This window comes from Eptatretus burgeri, chromosome 5, assembly GCF_056783735.1.
Source record: "Eptatretus burgeri isolate ZD-2024b chromosome 5, Ebu_testis_v1, whole genome shotgun sequence".
In the NCBI taxonomy this organism is placed as follows: Eukaryota; Metazoa; Chordata; class Myxini; order Myxiniformes; family Myxinidae; genus Eptatretus; species Eptatretus burgeri.
In genome coordinates, this window is record NC_140965.1 from 50,813,165 (window position 1) to 50,836,468 (window position 23,304).

Genomic DNA, 23,304 nt, shown 5'->3' on the forward strand with positions numbered 1-23,304 from the left:
TCTTTATGATGAACTTAGTTGGTCAGCATCGGAGTAAAACGAGGACAATTGATTTTATATATATTCAGCGAAAGACCGCCATGGGAAAGAAGGTGAGGTAACGTTTCGGACATTACCCCCCTTCTTCTCAGAGCAAGAGATCCCCCGAGAAGGGCTCATGGTTGAAACATTGTCTCTTTCTTCCCCACAATGGTTAGCAACATTTGGTTGAAGAAATTATTTGTCTGCAAGTTGAACTGTTTTCATCATTATCGCCTACATTGTTTTTTTTAAAATCTAATTGCAAAAATGCCTTCTAAGGCAGAAGTAACATGAAGCAATTGTTTGATTTTAAAACATCAAATCGTTTCCTATATTTATTCACTGTAAAGTTTCTCATTGCATGCCCTTTAACTGTGCATGGTGTGTATATATGGTGCTTGGCAGGTACTGTGCAGGTACCATGCCATGGGGTAACCCTGGCAATCAACAGGACTTTGAACCACAGCGTCATGATGATGGCTACATGGAAGTTGTTGGTTTCACCATGGCAACACTGGTGAGATTTTCAGTAATACTGTGGGAATGGTTTTCAGAGTTTCTAACAACTATCCAGACAGCAATCTGTTGAAAGTGTGAAATGGTCATGACAGCATTACCATATGGTATACATTAAGTTGTTGTCAAAGATTTACATTGCTGTCACTTATGTTTCCATCATTATTTCATTATTTTAAGGCTTTTAATTTCTCATTGGTCACTGAAGGAATCTGTAACATACTAAAACAATTGGAGGACTGTGATGATGAACCTCATGTGCTGGCACCCGGGCTGAGTTTGCAATGGCACCTTGGTGCCAGGCCCACACTCAGAAGCGGCCATAACTGTGGTGTCGTGGTAGTGGTGCTCCAAGGCAGACACAAGCGGGGGAACAGTTCAACCCTGCTTTATTGCACGAGCGAGAGCGTGAGCGTACGTTGCCCGTAACTCCCCTCTATTACGTACTCGATGCACTCTACAAGCCACACGACTTACAGGCTCCCAGGCCACAACGGCTACAGCAACCACTACGACGCCTCAGGCGGCGCGCACTCCTATATCCCGCGCAAGCACGTGATCATGATCTAAACCACTCCTCCACCACGCTCCCCACCTCATGCCCTGCCCCCGCAGGCCCGCTACACCACACTCCTCCCTCCTAAAACCATGATTATTAAATGACAATCATCATAATAAGCATAATCAGCATAGGATACCATGAAATAAAAGCAGACAAGGTACAAAACTGACAATAGCCCCAAAAAGAAAAAGCACAGCATCACTACGCAGCAGAAGCGCCCCCAGGCGGCTCATGCTTACACGCCCTTCGGCGAGGTCGTGGCGACCTCCCGAGCAAACCTCCCCTGGCACCATCAAACGTCCCCGGCCGACAAGGCGGCACATCTCCCCCAGCCAGACCCGAATCAGATAAACATTCCGAAGCTCGCTGTCTGGAAGCCGTGGCGCCAATGCAAAACCCGCCTGACCTTGGGTGGGGACGCTGAACAGCGCCGTCGGCTGGATGCACCAATCACCCCATAACAACCCACGCATTACAATCAGCTGAGATTCCAACGTACGTCCAAACGGCCTCGGGCGAGAACAGAGAGTAGCGCCCCAGGCGCCAGGCACGTCTGACCTTGCCGAACCCAGAGGTGGGGGTAACGCTGAACAGCGACCCAGCCCCGGCTCTGAGTCGATCTCCGAGACCCACACGGCAATTAGACGGTAGCAATCCCATACAAACCACACATCCACTCCAGCCATGTCATAAATCAACAAGAACATCATTTGCGCAATTGCAAACTTCTTTTTCCGTGCAGCGCGTTTTTCCGATAAAATCCCCGCACATGACAAAGTAACAACCCGTGTCCCGTGGCAGTGGGAGGCCAATAAAACCTCTTTATTTGCCATGATCGCCCCCAAAGCCTTCACATCACATCGGTTATAACGAAAATCCCATTGATTGATCCCAGCCAAACATATTCTCACACATGAACTGTTGGCATTTATTTCAACAACGTTAAACTGCATCATTTGAGCAATGAAAATCAAATACGCAACGAACAGCAACCCATGAACCACATCACGTGTCCGTCTCCCGGTTGTCGTTGCGACGTTGCGATGACCTGCTTGTCGTCGACAGTCGCGATCCGCGACCTTCTTGAACGCGACGGGCTCGCTGCAACTCCCCGTTGAAATCGCCTGAACGACACAGGCGCGCATTGCATCATGAGCGCAGCCAAAGCGCGAGAGCTCATCGCGGCTGGCATGGCTCCCGTTGCTCCCGAACCGCACATCATCGTCGCAGGAAGCAATGAACGGCAGCTCACGTTGCATTGTCGTGGCCCCCATCGCCGGAACCTCACCCCCGCATCTCGAGGGAGGCCCAGGCCCACACGGAGGTACGTGCCCCGAAGGAGGCACAGGTGCACCTGGAGGTACGAACTCCGAAACAGGAACTGCGAGCCCCTCCCCTCGCACCACGAACCGCGGGAGCGCAACCCGCTGACCCCGCCGGGAAACCAAGACGTGCGCCCTGCCAACCGCCGGCAGCGCTTCCCCGGCATACGTGTGCACTGCGAGGGTAGCACGAGCGGCCTCAACTCGACACCGATCAGCGCCCCGATCATCTCGACCTCCACTGGCATTGGTCCTGTCACCGTCGGACCAATTGAAACCAGGCTCAACATGGGCAGTATCAGTGCCCCGGTCATCTCAACCTCCACTGGCATTGGTCCTGTCACCGTCGGACCAATTGGAACCAGGTTCAACACGGGCAGCATCAGTGCCCTGGTCATCTCAACCTCCCCTGCCATTGATCTTGTCACCTCTGGACCAATTGAAGGCAGGTTTAACATCGGCAGTATCTCCCGTTCCGGGTCGCCGGGATCTCTGTACCCAGGCTGCAAGACTCGACCCGGGGCGTTAAAATGTACGCCATGTACCGAACACCGTACCGGCAGTAGGTCTCGACCCGTGACGTAAGGGTCGCTCCGCACACCGCCATTTATGACCGTCATGATGGGCGATGACTCTCGGCACACACACCGTAGACGTCCCCGAGTGCTCAGACCGCCGTCCGATTGACTGCATTGCAACGCTCGGCCACGACCCGCGCCGAAGACCGTGCACGCGGCCGTGCGTGCCTGGAACATCGCGCTGATCTCCGGATCATCTGCTGCGCACCGACCATCGAGACCCCGATCATTCCTCAGAGCTTGCGCGACGTCCGACGCCGCGTCTGAGCTGAACTGCGTGTCCTCGTTCTTTAGCCGTGACCTCGCAGAAACCATTCCCGAGATTTGCCAAGCATTAATAAAACAAACTCCGAGCGCGGCCATTGTCCACTCAACGTGACCGTGGAAATAGCAGCCCAACTGTTCAGAAAACAAATCGAAGTCGTCTCCGATGAAAACGGGCACGCGTCCGTGCGCCGTGCCCCGACCTTCTGTCATGCCTGAGCCGGTCGTGCTGGTGAGACGCCTGTCCCCGGAGCCTGTGCGTGCGGCGCGCGAACCTGCGATGCGCTCTTCGCGATGCGCTCCTCCGGGACCTCGAACCGCGCGGGGTGCGCTGAGTTACTCGCTGCCGATCCGAACCCAAACACCCTGCACACGCCGATCCAAACAGCCTCGTCGCCAAACTGTGGTGTCGTGGTAGTGGTGCTCCAAGGCAGACACGAGCGGGGGAACAGTTCAACCCTGCTTTATTGCATGAGCGAGAGCGTGAGCGTACGTTGCCCATAACTCCCCTCTATTACGTACTCGATGCACTTAACAAGCCACACGCCTTACAGGCTCCCAGGCCACAACGGCTACAGCAACCACTACGACGCCTCAGGTGGCACGCACTCCTATATCCCGCGCAAGTACATGATCACGCCGACCACTCCTCCACCACGCTTCCCACCTCATGCCCTGCCCCCGCAGGCCCGCTACACCACAATAACGACCAAAATGGTTACTTTTACATTGCTAGAAACTATTTGAAAGATGTGTGCAGGAGACCCAATGGTGGATCCGGGGAGGGGGGGGAGAGGTTCACCGGGTGCACGTGAACCCCCCCTCCCCTCCGCCCTTTCAATTATGTCACATGATCGTTGTGCGAGACATCACTGGACAATTGGCAATCGCTCATTGACAATCTGCAAACCGTATTAATCACTGCGACTCAGTGTTTAGTTATGGCTCCAAAGAGAAAGGCAACATTTTTGGGATCATGTCCCACAGCAAAGCGCAGTATAATCCTGAACTATTTCAACAGGTAATTGATAGTTTCAGTGTCTACATCGTCCATTTTTACAATTAACTAGACGACCCGTGAGCCCGTTTGGTTCCCGTTGTGACAGCGGTTGATTAAAAAAAAAAGATAGCTCCAGCGAACTATACCGCTGAGGTTGTTTGCATTGATCAAATAATCCCGAAGAGGACTTGACTGAATCGCGAATTGATTTTTTTAATAATCTTTTTCGTTGCCCGATTTGAAAGAAACTTGATATTGCGCGTCAATGTGGAAAAAAAAAACGGAGAAAAGAAATTATTGTGCGTAATCTTCTAAACACAATTTTATTTATTAATGAACATGGAAGTATGAGATCAAAATGACGATGTTTATTTTATGTGCTTTGTCTTTAATAAATTTATACGTTCTTTGTCTTTGTCTTAAATATTTTATGTTCTTTGTCTTATGTTCTTAAAAATAAATCGTTCTTTGTCTATACTAAATGTTTGAGATTTTTGAATAAATAATTTCAAGAAAAAAAAAGATAGCTCCAGTGAACTATACCGCTGAGGTTGTTTGCATTGATCAAATTCTCCCGAAGAGTTCTTCACTGAATCGGGAATTGATTTTTTAATAATTTTTTTTGTTGCCCGATTTGAACGAAACTTGATACTGAACACCGCAGGAGAATGGTGAGTAAGGTGGGCAGAACATTTTTGCGGTATCGTGTATCGCTTTGGGTGTATTTCGGGAACATACACACATACATACATCCAAGATGAGAGTTTTAGTAATATATAGATGATCTGATGATCCGCAATGGCAAGTTTAAGTTCAGTGCTCGGGGTCATTTCACCGCATTTTGTGCTTGTCCGTTCGATATTTTCATTGATTTGTATTGGTAACATTTTGTGTATTTACATTGGTGTTGTAAAGACTCATCGCCAAGATTCCAAAATCTGCAGCTTTTCTTTAGAATTAGTTTGTGACAGGCCTGAGGCCTTTTCGTCAAGTAGCTCGATATTCTGAAATTTTCCTGTGGAGAATGTAAATTTATGGTCGGACACTGCGAGCTCTGGATAGATTAACCGGTTTTTGCTCGACGGGTACATTGACTTGAATAAGGCTTGGTGCTATATTTCATAATATCAGAACATCTTAACCTTAAGTGAACCCCCCCCCCAAAAAAAATTTCTGAATCCGCCTCTGGGACGGCTGTATAATGCAGGGGATGCATTCCCGCGAAATGCCGTGCTACCAGAAAACATGATATGGGGCAATATTTAACATGTAAAAATCTGGGTTATGCTCCAAACGCTGAAAAGGTGCAAAAACTGATCCCTGCAACTACAGACCAATCAGCCTTCTCCAACTCATCAGCAAGGTTATGGAATCTATCATCTCTTCAAACATCAAATCCTTTTCTCCAATGGCTTGATTTCCGACCATCAAATTGGATTTAGACCAGGTCACTCAACCCTTGACATACTACTTCTGCTTTATCAACAATGGATGGAGTTCCTAAATGCCAAACATGAGATCAGAGACATCTCCTGCTGATTGGCTGATTCGCTTGGGAGCTTTTTGAAGAACTTCATAATGGAGACTTGAGAGGCTACCTTCATTTTCTGATTGTAGACCTCCTTGTAACATTTCAGGAGATTCCTCATCTCCAACTGCACCGTGAGAGTGTGTCGGGGTGGTGCTGAAGTGTCGTCCACCAGACGGCGGTCTCCTTGGGTGTACCTGAGGTGGTCCCTTTGGGTGGGTGCCTGGAATATCCTATCCCAAAGAGAGGATGATCATCTGTCTCTGTTATCATTTGAGCTCAAGCATTTGGACATCGGTATTGCAGCACTCTCTGAGGTTCGGAGACCGGATTGCGGTGAGATAATGGACTGGTCACTCCGATGGTTATCATGCCCAAGCAGTTTCCGTAGTTGTGTCCAATAAGCTGACTCCAATGATAACTGAGGTAACAATGGTCAACGAGCGTATTATGAGACTAAGGATTCATCATTCCTTGGGTGTCATTTTCCTGGTCTCTGTATATGCTCCGACGAAGGCGAGTGATCTCACCGTGAAGGATGGATTCTATGCCACGCTCAAGTCAGTGGTTGATCAGTGCCCCAGGCGAGATACACTTCTAGTCTTGGGGGATTTCAATGCATGACTGGAACTGATAGGGGTTATTATGAGATGTGTGTTGGTACCCATGGGTCTGGAACTGTGAACCACAATGACATTAAGTTCCTTGACTTTGCAAGAAGTCATGGACTGAGGGTGGCTGTATCATAGTTTCAGCACACTCAGGCTCATCGCTGGACTTGGTATTCCAACTCTGGCGTTGTGGCAATGGAGATTGACCACATGCTCGTTGATGGTCGCTGGAAGATGATCCAGAAGTGCAGAGTCTACTGGGGTGCTCAGTCCCTCAATACTGACCACCGGCTTGTTGTAGCAACTCTTATGTTGCACCTTAAATCCGGGAGAATGGTACCATTCCAGCCTAGGCTGGAAGTTGGCAAGCTCAAGGATGAGAGGGTAGCTGAGGAGTTTGTGAACCAGCTGAGTGGAGATTTGGGGGGACTGGGTGCTTTGGAGGATCCTGAAGAGTTGTGGAGCGCCTTCAAGACCACTGTCCTTGATGTTGCCGGTGGATGTCTTGGAACTCACCGTAGGGCAAAGAAGAATTTTGTCTCTCAAGGGACACTGGATACCATTGACCAGAGTCGTAGGGCCAGGATGAATGGCAGAGCTGAGCTGTTCAGGGAGCTGAGGCATAAAACTGCACGTGCACTAAGGATGGACAAGGAGGCCTATGTGCAAGGAATCTTTGAGGGGGTAGAGCATCACCTGTGGTCAAGTGATTCTCTTCCTGCTTACAGGGGAATTCGCGCATTGCGTTTGTCCAAGCCCATCCCTTGGTGTACTGCTGTTGGAGCAGAGGGTGGTGGGCTCTTGACAAAGGAGTCCAAAGTGAAGGCCCGCTGGGTCGGTTACTTTGAGCGGTTGTACCAGGCTGATCCACCATCTGTCGAGTTGGACATCAGGGGTGTTACAATCCCTATTGCTGACCCTCAAATGAACTGTGGTCCACCTTCGTTCGTGGAAACATGGGCTGCGGTGAACTGGTTGAAATGGGGTAAAGCTAAAGGGATCTGTGGCATCCATGCTGAACTTTTCAAGGCTGGAGGAAATGCTGCACTCGTGTCGTTGCATGCAGTTCTGTGCTCTGCCTGGAACACAGGCATCATCCCAACTGACTGGAAGAGGGGCCTTGTTGTCCCTCTCTGGAAAGGGAAGGGTGATCGCCAAGACTGCAACAACTACTGAGGGGTGACGCTGCTCTCAGTGCCAGGCAAGGTCTTTGCTCGGATAATTCTTTATAGGGTTCGCCACCATCTGCTTGAGCACCAGCGGCCAGAGCAGTCAGGCTTTTCACCAAAGAGGTTAATGAGTGACCGTGTCCTTGCTCTTTGTGTCCTCACTGAACGCAGATGAGAGTTGTGGCAGGGGCTGCTTGCAGCCTATGGTGATCTCTGTAAAGTGTTTGATTCATTGAATCGAGATGCCCTCTGGAGGATTCTTGGTCTTCGTGAGTTGCCACCAAAACTGATCGATCTGATGTTTGAACTATACTCTGGTACTGAGAGTGCTGTGAGATGTGGTGGTACCATCTCTCACTTATTTCCAGTTGTTACTGGAGTTCGTCAGGGGGTGTGTATTGGCCCCCTCACTTTTCAACATTTGTATGGACTGGATTGTGGGGAGGATTTCAGAGAGATCAAGCTGCCATGCATCGATTGGGAATGTCAAGATCTCTGACCTTGATTTCGTAGATGATGCAGTCATCCTTGCAGAGGCTCCAGATATCCTTCTGGGGGGCCCTCGAGGTGTTGAATAGGGAGTCAGAGCTGCTGGGATTATGGGTTTCCTGGGTAAAAACTAAGATCCAGGCTTTCATTGACATCTTGGATCCTGCTAGCCTGTCTGTACCTGTTTGTGGTGAGGATGTTGAGGTCGTGGGGAGATTCACTTACCTTGGCAGTGATATTCATGTCTCTGCTGGCTGTGAGCCAGAGGTCAACAGATGTCTGGGTCGGGCCTGGGGAGTCATGGATTCACTGGATCATGGGGTGTGGTGCTGCCGGTACCTGTACAGGAGAATGAAAGTCCAAGTCTTCAGGTCCTTGGTGCTTCTAGTCTTGCTCTATGGATGTGAGACTTGGACTCTGACCAGGGATCTGAGTTTGAGACTTAATTCCTTTGGTACCAGGTCTCTTCGGAGAATCCTTGGCTCTTGCTGATCAGATTTTGTGTCCAACGAGTGGTTGCTGAGAGAGACTCAAATGAGATTTGTTCCATGCATAGTCCATGAGCATCAGCTGCATCTGTATGGACATGTGGCTCATTTTCCTGACGCTGATCCTGTTCACCAGATTCTCTCAGCGAGGGAGCCTCGTGAGTGGAAGGGGCAAATGGGCCGACCACGTGCCTCATGGTTGCAGCAGGTTGATCAGCATCTCAAGATGATGGGGCATCTGCCTGGGGGATTGTCAGACGGAGGCCCCTGGAGTACTGGCGGAAAGTGGATGCAGCGACGCGCTGCTCTGGCGCATGTTCCCATACCTGACCTCATCTGACACTGCACCTTTGAACTTCTCATTCAGTTGGGATCAGGTTCATCAAAGATGGCCATCGACCGATTTGATGTCCAAGCCCATCCGACTTTATCGACCGATTTGAAACATTTAGCCATGATCTTTGTCGTGAGGGTTTTGACAGGCACAACCTCCTCAGGACTTGATTCTGATTCCTCTCTGATGCACACCTCCTCTAGAACCAGAAGATCTTCATTGCACAGCTCCTCCCTGTGTGAGAGAAGCAAATCCTCAACATCATCTTCGTCAACCTCCTCAAATCCCACTTGCAGGGCCATGCCCTAATGTTGCCTTGTTTTCTGACATGTTGCCTTGCTTCGCTGACTTCAGCCTCCATAAAACTCTGAACTCAATCACTGCCTCAGGCCAGAGTTGATGGAGATGAAGATGATGGAGATGAAAGTGCGGTTGGGCATGTGTTTCCAATAAAGTCTAGTTTCATTGAGGTATACACCTGGTTTGCTGTATTACTTCCATTCGCAATCACAGATTTGAAGACAGCTGGGAAATTTTTGGCAGCAGGATGATCTGCAGCAGCAGCTTTCCCAGTCGACATGAGATTGTGCTACGCATGGTGACTCTTGAGGCGCTCAAACCTCCCATGGCTGGCAGCAAAGGCATCATTGGTATCTTTGGTTAGATTGCCATACTATCTTCTCGCTTTCTCTTCAATGACCATTCCAGACAAGGGCAAGTTCTGTTGGTTCTGATGCTCTATCCACGTGGTCAGCATCTTCTCCATTTTCTCAATAGCATCAGGCCGACATGTTGCAGTTCTGGTAACACTGAGATTCGTTGTTTTCTGAGTGCTTTTACGAGAGCTAAAACACAGAATGTACAACACAGGGAGAGTATACAATGTCGAGGCTCGCATGAGAGCTAACACACAGAATGTACAACACAACGGGGTCAGGAGACAACCACACCTCTTTATGAATATTGATGTACTTTATGAGAAGCATCAAGAAGCCCCATCTCTTTATGAATATCGATGCTGTGCTCACCTCTCTCAAACCAATCTAAAACTTTTAATTTCACCTCCAATGAATGAGACTTTCTTGACTTCTTCTTCACTTGATCATTATCTCCAATGTCACTTGTTACATGCTTTGCAGCCATAGTTTTGGGCACTGTGAGTGAATGACTCGACCAGAATGATTCACTTAAGATGACGGAGCACGAATGACTCGCTCAGGATGACAGAGCACGGATGACTCGCTCAGGATGATGGAGCACGAATGACTCACACAGGATGATGGAGCACAAATGACTCGCACAAGATGACGGAGCATGAGTGACTCACTCAAGATGATGGAACACGAATGACTCACACAGGATGACGGAGCACAAATGACTCGCACAGGATGATGGAGCACGAATGACTCGCACAGGATGATGGAGCACAAATGACTCTCCAATGATGATGGAGCAGGAATGACTCTCACAGGATAATGGCGCACAAATGACTCTCCAATGATGATGGAGCAGGAATGACAATCACAGGATGATGGAGCATGGGAGACTCACTCAAGATGATGGAGCACGAATGACTCACACAGGATGACGGAGCACAAATGACTCACACAAGATGACAGAGCATGAGTGACTCACACAGGATGATGGAGCACGAATGACTCACACAGGATGACGGAGCACGAATGACTCGCACAGGATGATGGAGCACGAATGACTCGCACAGGATAACGGAGCACGAATAACTCACACAGGATGACTAAGCACAAACGACTTGCACAGGATGATGGAGAACAAATGACTCACACAGGATGATGGAGCACAAATCACTCTCACAGGATGATGGAGCAAGAATAACTCATACAGGATGATGGAGCACAAATGGCCCTCCAATGATGATGGAGCAGGAATGACTCTCACAGGATGACGGAGCATGAATGACTCTCCAATGATGATGGAGCATGAATGGCTCTCACAGGATGACAGAGCACGAATGACTCTCACAGGATGATGGAGCACAAATGACTCCAATGATGATGGAGCAGGAATGACTCTCACAGGATGATGGAGCACAAATGACTTTCCAATGATGATGGAGCAGGAATGACTCTCACAGGATAATGGCGCACAAATGACTCTCCAATGATGATGGAGCAGGAATGACTCTCACAGGATGACGGAGCACGAATGACTCGCACAGGATGACTGAGCACGAATAACTCACACAGGATGACTAAGCACAAAAGACTTGCACAGGATGATGGAGCACAAATGACTCACACAGGATGATGGAGCACAAATCACTCTCACAGGATGATGGAGCACGAATAACTCACACAGGATGATGGAGCACAAATGACCCTCCAATGCTGATGGAGCAGGAATGACTCTCACAGGATGATGGAGCACAAATGACTCTCCAATGATGATGGAGCATGAATGGCTCTCACACTATGACAGAGCACGAATGACTCTCACAGGATGATGGAGCACGAATGACTCTCACAGGATGATGGAGCACAAATGACTCTCCAATGATGATGGAGCAGGAATGACTCTCACAGGATAATGGCGCACAAATGACCCTCCAATGATGATAGAGCAGGAATGACTCTCACAGGATTACGGAGCACGAATGACTCTCCAATGATGATGGAGCATGAATGGCTCTCACAGGTGACGGAGCACGAATGACTCTCACAGGATGATGGAGCACAAATGACTCTCCAATAATGATGGAGCAGGAATGACTCTCACAGGATGATGGAGCACGAATGACTCTCACAGGATGATGGAGCACGAATGACTCTCACAGGATGATGGAGCACAAATGACTCTCCAATGATGATGGAGCAGGAAATACTCACACAGGATGATGGAGCACGAATGACTCGCACAAGATGACTGAGCATGAGTGACTCACTCAAGATGATGGAGCACGAATGACTCACACAGGATGATGGAGCACGAATGACTCGCACAGGATGATGGAGGACGAATAACTCACACAGGATGACTAAGCACAAACGACTTGCACAAAATGATGGAGCACAAATGACTCACACAGGATGATGGAGCACAAATCACTCTCACAGGATGATGGAGCACGAATAACTCACACACGATGATGGAGCACAAATGACCCTCCAATGATGATGGAGCAGGAATCACTCTCACAGGATGATGGAGCACAAATGACTCTCCAATCATGATGGAGCAGGAATCACTCTCACAGGATGATGTTGTGGTTGTGGTTGTTGTTTTGTTGAAGAAGAAGAAGAATTTATTCCATGCGGTAGTGAAAATGCAGTATCAGGACATGTTTTATATGAGGGTCCCCCATATACCTGTATATTTAAGCACCACATATTAATGTTGTAGTGTTGTAGTTCACATTTTACTTCCTTACTGCAGTCATTTACTGGCACATGACATCAATGCACTGTCAATGTCAATGGCATACATTCCAGTGCACACTTTTTCAGGAACAGATGACAAGCAGAGCGGGAGAGTTAATTGAGAAAACTAGAGCCAAAAATGATGAAAAAAAATAAATTTAAGCACCACTCAGAAACGCGAAATGCAAAAATAAAGTATAATTGGATGAAAATAAACAAAACTGGCTCATGCAGTGCCTTCAGAAAGTATTTACACCCCTCAACTTTTTCACATTTTGTTGCATTACAGCCTGAATTTAAAATGGATGAAATTCAAGTTTTTTTGTCACCGAACTGCACAAAATACCCCATAATGATAAAGTGAAAGCATGTTTTTAAGAATTTTTACAAATTGATTAAAAATTGAAAAGCTGAAATGTCTTGCATCAATAAGTATTCAACCCGTTTGTTATGACACTCCAAATTGAGCTCAGGTGCATCCAATTTCCTTCGATCATCCTTGAGATGTCTCTACAACTTGATTGGAGTCCACATGTAGCCAATTCAATTGATTGGACATGATTTAGAAAGAAACACACCTTTCTATACAAGGTCCCATAGTTGACAGTGCATGTCAGAGCAGAAACTCGACCATGATGTCCAAGGAACTGTTCGTATAACTCCGAGATGGAATTGTGAGGAGGCATAGATCTGGGGAATGGAATAAAACCATTTCTAGCGAGTTGAAAGTTCCCAAGAGCACAGTGAGCTCCATCATTAGGAAATGGAAAGAATATGGAACTACACAGACTTTTCCGAGAGCTGGCCATCTGACCAAACTGAGCAACTAGGAAAGAAGGACCTTGGTCAGGCAGGTGAGCAAGAACCCAATGACCCATCTGACAGAACAACAGAGTTCTTTGGTTGAGATGGGAGAACCTTCCGGAAGGACAACGATCTCTGCAGTACTTCACAAATCTAGGCTTTATGGGAGAGTGGCCAGATGGAAGCCACTCTTGAGAAAAAGGCTCATGATAGCACACCTCAAGCTTGCAAAAAGGCACATGAAAGACTCTGAGAGCATTTAGCAAAAGATTCTGGAGTCTGATGAGATGAAAATTGAACACTTTGGCCTGAATACAAAGTGCTACGTCTGGTGGAAACTAAGCACAGCTCATCACCCATCTAACACCATCCCTACCGTGAAGCATGGTGGTGGCAGCATCATCCTTTGATGATGCTTTTCAGCGGCAGGGACTGAGAGACTTGTAGAGTTGGAGGAAATGATGAATGGGGCCAAATACAGACAAATCCTTGAGAAGAACCTGCTTCAGAGTGCAAAAGAACTTCGACTGCGGTGAAGATTTATGTTCCAACAGGACAATTACCTCAAGCATAAAGCCAAGGCAACACCGGAATGGCTTCAGAACAAGAACATGAAAGTCCTTGAGTGGCCCAGCCAAAGCCCAGACTTGAATCCCATTGAGAATCTGTGGAAAGACTTGAAGATTGCTGTTCACCGACACTCCCTATCAATTTTGACAGAGTTTGAGCAAATCTGCAAGGAAGAATGGGTGAAAATCCCCAAATCCAGATGTGCAAAGCTGAAAGAGACATACCCAAGAAGACTCGAAGCTTTAATCGCTGCCATCAATGCTTATACAAAGTATTGAATCAGGGGCTGAATACTCACCGACACAAAACATTTCAGATTTTCATTTTTAATTAATTTGTAGAAATTTTAAAAACATGTTTTCACTTTGACATGAACGGGCTATTTTGTGTGGATCAGCAACAATAAATTTAAATTTAATCCATTTTAAATTCAGGCTGAAACACAGCAAAATGTGACAAAAGTCAAGGGATCTGAATACTTTCTGAAGACACTGTTTCAGCAGTTACTTCAGCAACTATCTCCTGTCTTTTACAATGGTTCCTCAAATGGAAAAAAGCCACATATTTATTTGGTGTCAGGCCCACAAAAGCTTCATCTGGCACTGGCCGACATATTTTTGGACCAACCTTCCTCATTTCAAATGGAATAATGCATTGTTTAAAAAGAAAATGAACGCATATTTAATATTTAATTGGAACAAAGATGCACTTGGAAATAAATGGTTTTAGTTATGGTTGCATTTCCAACATGCATCTACATCTGGTACACAAGAAACAGGACAAATAAGATGATGTCATCAGACATGCGATTCGGCAGCCATATTGTTTTTTTTTTAAGAAAAAAAAAAACCTTCAAAAATCTTCTTCTCTGAAGTGGCTGAACAGATTGAGGTGAAACTTTACATGTATGATCGCCTGTCGATGAGGAAGAAAAGGTTCACACATATGATGCCACAGGTCACATTGTTTGGCAGCCATATTCAGGTGAGGGAAGGAATAGGAGTATGCGCCAGAGCAACGCATCACTGCATCCACTTTCTGCCAGTACTCCAGGGGCCTCTGGCCATCCCCCAGGCAGATGTCTGGCCCATCCCCATCTACTTGATATGCTGATCAACCTGCTGCAACCACTAGGCACGTGTTCAGCCCATTGGCCTCCTCCACTCACAAGGCTCCCTTGCTGAGAGAATCTGGTGAGCAGCATCAGCATCAGGAAAACGAGCCACATGTCCATACAGCCGCAGCTGATGCTCACGGACTGTGCAAGTAACAAACTTCATTTCAGTCTCTCTCAGCAAACGGTCATTGAACACAAAGTCTGACCAGCGAGTGCCAAGGATTCTCCAAAGAGACCTAGTACCAAAGCAATTAAGTCTCCGTTTCAGATCCCTGGTCAGAGTCCAAGTCTCATATCTGTAGAGCAAATCTGGAAGGATGAAGGACCTGAAAACTCGGACTTTCATCCTCTCGTACAGGTACAGACAGCATGATACCCCATGATCGAGTGAATCCCTGACTCCTCAGGCGTGACCCAGACGTCTATTGACCTCCTGCTCTCAGCCAGCGGAGACATGAATATCACTGCCAAGGTAAGTGAATCTCTCGGTGACCTCAACATCCTCACCACAAACAGGTACAGACAGGATAGCAGCATCCAAGATGTCAGTGAAAGCCTGGATCTTTGTTTTGACCCAAGAAACCCATAATCCCAGTGGCTCCGACTCCTCATTCAGCAACTTGATGGTCCCCAAAAGAATCTCCAGAGTCTCCGCAAAGATTATTTCATCATCTGTGAAATAAAGGTCAGAGATCTTGACATTCCCAAGCAATGCACTGCAGCTTGATCTCTCCGAGATCCTCCCCAGAATCCAGTCCAGACAAGCTCTGCAAAGTGTGGGGGCAAGTACACACACCTGACAAACTCCAGTAACAACTGGAAGTAAGTTGGAGATGGTATCACCACATCTCACAGCACTCTCAGTACCAGAGTATAGTTCATACATCAAATTGATCAGTTTTGGTGGCACCCCACGAAGACCAAGAATCCTCCAGAGAGCATCCTGATTCACTGAATTGAACGCTTTGCAGAGATCAACATAGGCTGCAAGTAGCCCCTGCCGAAACTCTCGTCTGCATTCGGTGAGGACACGAAGGGCAAGGATATGGTCAATCATTGACCTCTTTGGTGTAAAACCTGACTGCTCTGGGCACTGTGCTCAAGCAGATGGTGGTGAATCTGATCAATAATTGTCAGAGAAAAGACCTTGCCCAGCACTGAGAGCAGCATCACCCCTCAGTAGTTATTGCAATCCTGGCGATCACCCTTCCCTTTCAGGAGAGGGACAACAAGGCTCCACTTCCAGTCATTTGGGATGATGCCTGTTTTCCAGGAAGAACACAGAACTGTGTGCAATGACATGAGTACAGCATTTCCATCAGCCTTGAGAAGTTCAGCATGGATTCCACAGATGCCAGAAGCTTTACCCAATTTCAACCGATTCACCGCAGCCTGTTTTCACAAACGAAGGTGGATCACAGTTCATTGGAGAGTCAGCAATAGGGATAGTGACACCCTTGGCATCCACCTCAACAGCTGGTGGACCAGCCTGGTGCTGCCGCTCAGTCACCTGCTCAGTGGGACTTCAGTTCCAACTGCTCTGCCAAGAGCCTTCCACCCTCCGCTCTAACTGCAGTACACCAAGGGATGGGCTTGGAGGAACGCAATGTGCAAATTCCCCTGTTAGCAGTATGAGAATCACTTGACCACAGGTGATGTTCTACTCCCTCACAGATTCTTTGCACATAGGCCTCCCTGTACACCCTCAGCAAATGTACAGTTTTACATCTGATCTCCTTGAACAGCTCAGCTCTGACATTAAGCCTGGCCCTTCGACTCGCCAATGGTATCCAGTGTCCCTTGAGAGACAAAATTATTCTTCAGTGAGTTCCAAGATATCCACCTGCATCATCAAGGATGGTGGTCCTAAAGGCACTCCACAACTCTTCAGGATTCCCCAAAGCACCCAGACACCCAAAATCCCCACTCGGCCTGTTTTCAAGCTCCTCCGCTACCCTCTCAACCTTGAGCTCGCCAATATCCAGCCTCGGCTGGGATGGTACCATTCTCCTGAATTTAAGCTGCAACTTCAGAGTTGCTACCACAAGCCTGTGGTCGGTATTGAGGAACAGAGCACTCCGGTAGACTCTGAAGTTCTGCATCATCCTCCAGTGACTATCAATGAGCACGTGGTCAATCTCCTTTGATACACCACCAACGTTGGAATACCAAGTCCAGCGATGAGCCTGTGGACGCTGAGACAATGAACCAGCCACCCTAGGTCCATGACTTCTTGCAAAGTCAAGGAAGTTGGTGCCATTCTGGTTCACAGTTCCAGACCCATGGGGACCAACACACGTGTCACAACAATCTCAATCAGTTTCAGTCGACGCATTGAAATCCCCCAAGACGGGAAGAGTATCTCGTCTGGGGCACTGATCAACCACAGACTTGAGCGTGGCATACAATGTGTCCTTCACAGTGAGTTCACTCATCTCAGTTGGATCATATCCAGAGACCAGAGAAATGACACCCGAGGAGTGACTAATCCTTCACCTCATAATACGTTCGTTGACCGGTGTTACCTCAATTTCCATTGGAATCAGATAATTAGACACCGCTACAGCAACTTCTTTGGCATGGTAATGATCAGGGTGACCAGACCAATAGTAGGAGTGACCACCCACCATGATCTCACCACTATCCGGTTTCTGAATCTCAGAGAGTGCTGTAATACTGATGATCAAACGCTTGAGCTCAGATGATAACAGAGACAGGTGATTATTCTCTCTTAGGGACAGGACATTCCAGGCACCTACCTGAAGAGACCGTCTCAGGTTAACCCAAGGAGACGGCCGTCTGGTGGATGACACCTCAGCACCATCCCGACACACACTACCGCAATCTGACACGGGAAGGTTACCCCGTGGTTTTCCTCATTTCATCAAAGAGTGGGGGTCCCGTCGGATTTGTCCCAATCCCGTCATCCGGTGAGCTGCCCTGCGGAGAGCAGCTGCCCAGGAGGTACTCCCACTGAGTGGGTTTTCAATTTTCTTTACGGTTTTCTTGTGTTTTATGGAGTGATGGGTTTTACGATGGCCTGCGTGCAAATCCTGCCACCATCCTCCTAAAAAAACACGGAACCCGACTGCAGGACATCCACAGACACATTTGGGCACTATATATGGATGGCCGTTGGCTCACAAGGAGCTCCTCTGCCCTTTGACAGGTTTTGGTTTTTTTTTATCCTACTGGGTGTCCATATCATTCACCCTCCTCACCAGGAAACCTGGTGGGGGAGATGGTTTAGTTGCCGACAACCCGACCATGAAACAGGGATCGTATAGGTTTACATGATACCTGTAACAAGTCACAGATCTGATCTGGCGAGACCTGACAATAATTGGATTGGATCACAGATCTGATTTGGCCATATTGGATTTACCCTAAAACCTATAAAATCTTCGTCTCCAGAACGGCTGGACAAATTGAGGGGAAAATTCACACAAATGTGCCCCAAGCCATGTCTGTACAAGTTTGTTGAGGAATAATTGATTGGTCACATGTTTTGGCAGCCATATTGGATTAAAGAAAATATTAAATAATGTTTCTTCTAGAAATGCTTAATTAATCAATGTGATACTTCACACTTATGATGTAGTTGTTGTGGGGAATATATATTTCAGATATCAATCTGATCGGATGCATCGTCTTGCAGCCAGAATTATTTAACTTTTTAATATGGGTTATTTATTTATTTATTTATTTTTAATATGGCTCACTTGGCTGTACCTGGATGGGTTTGAGGGTAAAGGAGTAGCAGCTGAAATGCTAATCCTATCCAGGTTCCTTCTGATGACTTCATCTTTACTTTTTGCTTGTTTGAGTTCCTTCTGATTTCTCCAATGCAGGATTGTACCTATTTTGCCTTCCATTTGATTTGGATTGAATTAATTTTAATCCTATTCTAAATTCAGTTGAATAATGGATAATTATAAATTGAATAGTGCATAATGCCCCCCAAAAGAGGTATTTGCTCTCTTCTCAGAAACTACACATAATTCCAATGAAACTTATCCACTGCCTTCATCACCCATGATGTCGTAAAGTTTGTTCATGACATGAAAAAAATTGGGGTCCAAGGGATTCTATGTGGGGGATGCCCCCCAAAATATATATTTGCTTTCTTCTCTGAAACCACACACACGATTTCGATGAAACTTGATCACAACCTTTATCATCCGTGATGTACCAAAGTTTGTTCATATCATGAAATATAATCCAAAGGTATTTACTTTCTTTTCCATTACATATTTTATTGGTCATCCATGCCTACTACTTGTTCCCTGGTTATCTTATCCAGCCGCTACCAGGTGAGCACTCAGGGGTATTGACCCTATGTTTATTATTATTATTATACAACAGCAGGAACTGCTCTATTAAAGCTCAAAGTCCTGCTTCTTCTTTGCATGACGGACAGACGGACGTGTCTCCTTTTATTAATCGTAACACCTGTTCCCTCCAGGAGCCAAGAAGGTGCCAATACCCATTCCCTTTGGCAGGGGTCAATGGTTAAGCCACTTGCATTATTTTTAATTTACCGGCGAAAATCACAAGTCTCCCCATCCTCGCATGAGGGTGGTGGTTGGGGGTTATTTTGTTCCCCAAACCTGACCCTGGGTACCCCAAGTGCGGATGCAAAATTTGGTGGAGACGAGCCCAGCCGTTTTAGATTCTATAATCATCAGATGTACAGATAATTGCCTTATTTTACATAGTAGGATGAAAATGTTTTTTTTTCCTTTTCAAATTTTTATTGAGCTGCACTGTCTGGATCCTTGGCGATTTAACATGGTACCATTTTCAACTTTGTGCGACCAATGGTTTGGGAGGAGATGTAAAAAAAAAAATGACAAACACTGGATGTTACTAAATATAAAACACCCTGGTGATGTCTGTGCTTACCTCACTGTTCTCATCCCCAATCCTCCATACCCATATCCTCACCTCCAGCGAATTTATGTTGATAAACGGTGAGATTGAAATTTAATTAACGCAGTTACTGATGTAGCACAGGTTTGATGGGCCAAATGTACTCCTGCATCGAAGTTCTGTTCTATTTAATACATACGACTATGCTTAAAACCCGAAGAGCAGATGCTTCTGGCCATCTCAGGTGCCTTAAACGGGAAATCCTGGTGGACGTCTACATATTGCGTACACATCTACAAAATGCTTACACATACTTTTCGCATTTATAGTACTGCAGCATAGCAAACCAATTGTTCAAATTTGCATAAAAGCACCAAAATTGGTCCACATGCAGAATAATGTATTCCGAACAATTCAAGATATGGAGCCACCTGAGATTTTGCCTTGGTCAGCCATCTGAAATATCAGACTACGCTGCTGGACTATTATCAATATCCATGTGAATAATGAAAATGTGTTTATCCAAATCAATGTTTTGGGGCCTCCAGCTATCATCTTTTCAGGGGAGAACAATCAATGTGCTGATGCAGTGCCCTCTGGAGGTTAGGGTAGGAAAGTGGAATGTGTTTTGGGCCCTGGTGATGACTCACCTACACTTTGTCAAAAGGCACCATCGGGTTAGCAAACTAATCCTAGCAAACGGGATACCTAGCTTAACATCCAGCTAAGGTATAGCACTCTTTGTGATATAATGCTGTGCCTGAAAAACACCAATCTCACAGTTTATTGATGGGTCACAAATTGAACCCAGACCAGACAGCTCAAAGGTACAGTAAGTGTGCTACCCCTACACCACCATGTCAGGACCTTAAAATGAGCAAAACACATAAAAACACGAAATATTTTGAAATTTGTGAATGATATTTTAACTTTAATGTCGAGCATACATTGCCTTTCAGGCTGCACTTCAAGTTGGTGGACATGGGGAGCGACTGTACCAATGCCGAGAGGCAATTTTGACGTCGTACAAAGCTCTTCCAATGCAGGTCGATGGAGAACCCTGCTGTCTCGAACCTTCCATCATACACATTTCCCTCCACAGCCAAGCCAGGGTGGTGAAGAAGGCCAAACGCCGTGCTTCTGTGCCACTGCTACCAGAGTGAGTAATGTTGCAGATAACACACATAAGCAGCACCATTGATTTTGGACATGAGCACAAATATTGATAACAAATACGACCAATATTGGATACTAGGACGAGCATTGAATACCACCTTAAATATCAACAACAATAATGTTGAGCATGAGCAACGAAAGGTTGGTGCACTGAAACCTGCTTATGGTAGCCCTGCTTTTACTTATCATAACCATGTTGAATGTTCAGTGGCAGTTGGCAATAACTCGGCAACCTCAGGAAGTGCCAATGGCTTTGGGCATATGCATGCCTGGGGGGGTGATGGAACCTGTGATTGAGGAAATGCCATGAGAAGGTGGACAAATTGAATTATTTTTTTAATCAATGGAATTCACATCTACTTGCAAGCATGGTGGTCTTGGCTGATCAAAGGCTCGGCTCACTGCCTACAAATGCAGTTTTGCAATGGCAAGAGTGAGCGGAAAGAAATAAAGGTGTATTAATACACAAAAGACAACACAAATTGAGAATCTTGGAACGAAAGGTAAAATGGAACAAATGAAGGGAGAAATAAGTAAACAAGCCGGTAAAGGCCCAGTCACACCTTGACGTTTTAGCCAACGTATGCCGATTTTTGAATTTTTTTTTTCTAAAACGCTGGCACACGTTGAATACGTTATGGGTACGTTTTGATAACATTGAGAGAACGCTGAAAAACACTGCCATACGTCGTTGTACGTTGGCTTTAAACGTTGTACTTTTTGGTTGTCCTCAAATTTTTTCATGCTTGAAATTTCACGACGTATGCCGGCGTATGACTCACACATTCCGCTACGCTGGCCACAAGTTGTATGCACGGTCTGCGATCGTTGACAGACGTCAACACATGCTAGTTGTAAGTTAATCATAAGTTGAGACACGCCGAGGTAATGTTTAGTGTACCCGAAACTTATTTCTAACCTATGATTAACATGTTGTTGGCACGTTACGCGATCGTTGCCACACGTCGACAGACGTTACTTTTAAGTTACTCATAGGCTGAAAGACGTCGGTATAATGGATCGTCCTTGCGTCAGCATCCATGGCCACGGCCAGGACACTTATTTGTAGCATTCTTCAAACTTTTCTTCGGCATGACGAGGATGTTCACACTTCGATGTCTAGCTTGGCTATGATTCCAATTGTCCATCGGCAGCGTCTATTTAAAATAGTCGAGTTTGAGCGTTTTAACACGTTCAGAAGAAACGCTTCAATTTTCAAAACCCCAGCGTCAAAAAACAAAGGCGAGTGACAGCAATTTAAATCGTTCATTGTAAACAATGAAAATAGCTGAGTGGTACCGTTTAAAAGTCATTGATTGTAAAAAAAAATCCAATTGTTGAGCGCAAGCGTCTACTTTCAATAGTGGAGATGCAGCCATTTAAATCGTTGAGTGGCAGCCTATGAATAGCAAACCCCACGTCACCGGCAAAGATAAACTGCCGCACGATATGGATAAGTTAGGCTATCGTTGGGCATAGTTTGTGAACGCCGGCTACACGATAATTATTCGTTGGTATACCGTATCTATAAGTCATCGAAGCGCTCTATGCACATTATTAGTTCATTGTGCATTTGTCCAACCCGTTATGAATAGACCTAAATCGTAAAAAACAAGCCATAGCTCATTGTTGAAAAAGCCCCATAAAAAATTAGCCGCGAAGAACTTCGAACAATGGTGCAAAGATGTCTCCTACCCGTGGACACGCGGACACAAGGAGGATCCATCATAACCCACACCCTCCCCCTCACACTCACCTACTACTGCCAACATGAACAAACTACTACTAATACTGATACTGATACTGATACTGTTACTGCTGACATGGATATCGACTCAAAAAGGACACAAACACTGTTGGGTTCCCCTTTTATGAACACCATTTTGATATACCAATTCCCAAAATCGCTGGGAACACGTCTTTATATGGCAGTTGTAAGTTAGAAACATGTTCATTTATTTTTTTTGTCGACCGGAAGACGTCATTGGAATACGTCTACATACGTCGATGTGTGTTGGGACTACGTAAAGAATTGGTTCAAAGCACGTCAAACATAAGTTAGAAATAAGTTTCGCGTAAAAAAGACATTACCGCGACGTGTTTCGACTTATGAGTAGCTTATAAGTAGCCTTTGTGGACGTGTGTAAGCGTCCACATATCGTGTGTACAACTTATCCCCATCGCATGCGGAACGTGTGTCATACGCCGAGTACGTCGTAAAATTTTGAACATGTTTAAAATTTCTTGACGTACTCTACTTACTACGACGTATGATAGCGTGCTTTAGCGTTCTACTTACGTATACCAAACTTACTCATACCGTATTTGACGTGCCCCAACGTTTTAGACACATTTTTCTTAGGTCGGCATACGCTGGCAAGATCGCCAAGGTGTGACCGCGATGTTGTCACTTCCATTTCTACGGCAGTTATGATTCGAATCGTTGTGCGTCAGCATTTTAATAGGCTACGTCACGACATCGTCGGCG

At 46.3% G+C, this 23,304-nt stretch overlaps 1 protein-coding gene and 1 long non-coding RNA gene across 17 annotated transcripts in view; one reads left to right on the forward strand and one right to left on the reverse strand.

Moving 5' to 3' along the window:
* Positions 1–23,304, forward strand: part of LOC147026423 (diacylglycerol kinase zeta-like) — a 293,140-nt gene that overhangs the window by 191,660 nt on the left and 78,176 nt on the right. For all 9 annotated transcript variants that reach the window (XM_085881839.1, XM_085881846.1, XM_085881840.1 and 6 more), the window contains 2 exons: positions 427–538; positions 20,600–20,799. In XM_085881839.1, the coding sequence (XP_085737965.1) occupies positions 427–538; positions 20,600–20,799 (312 nt within the window). The remainder of the gene's footprint in view (positions 1–426; positions 539–20,599; positions 20,800–23,304) is intronic.
* The window catches only part of LOC147026425 (uncharacterized), a 147,455-nt gene that overhangs the window by 42,545 nt on the left and 81,606 nt on the right, over positions 1–23,304 (reverse strand). For 3 of the 8 annotated variants that reach the window (XR_015058333.1, XR_015058331.1, XR_015058328.1), the window contains one exon: positions 20,653–20,791. The exons of the other annotated variants lie outside the window; for them this stretch is intronic. This is a non-coding gene — a long non-coding RNA (uncharacterized LOC147026425). Of the gene's footprint in view, positions 1–20,652; positions 20,792–23,304 lie in introns of those variants that run through there. 8 annotated transcript variants of the gene reach the window in all.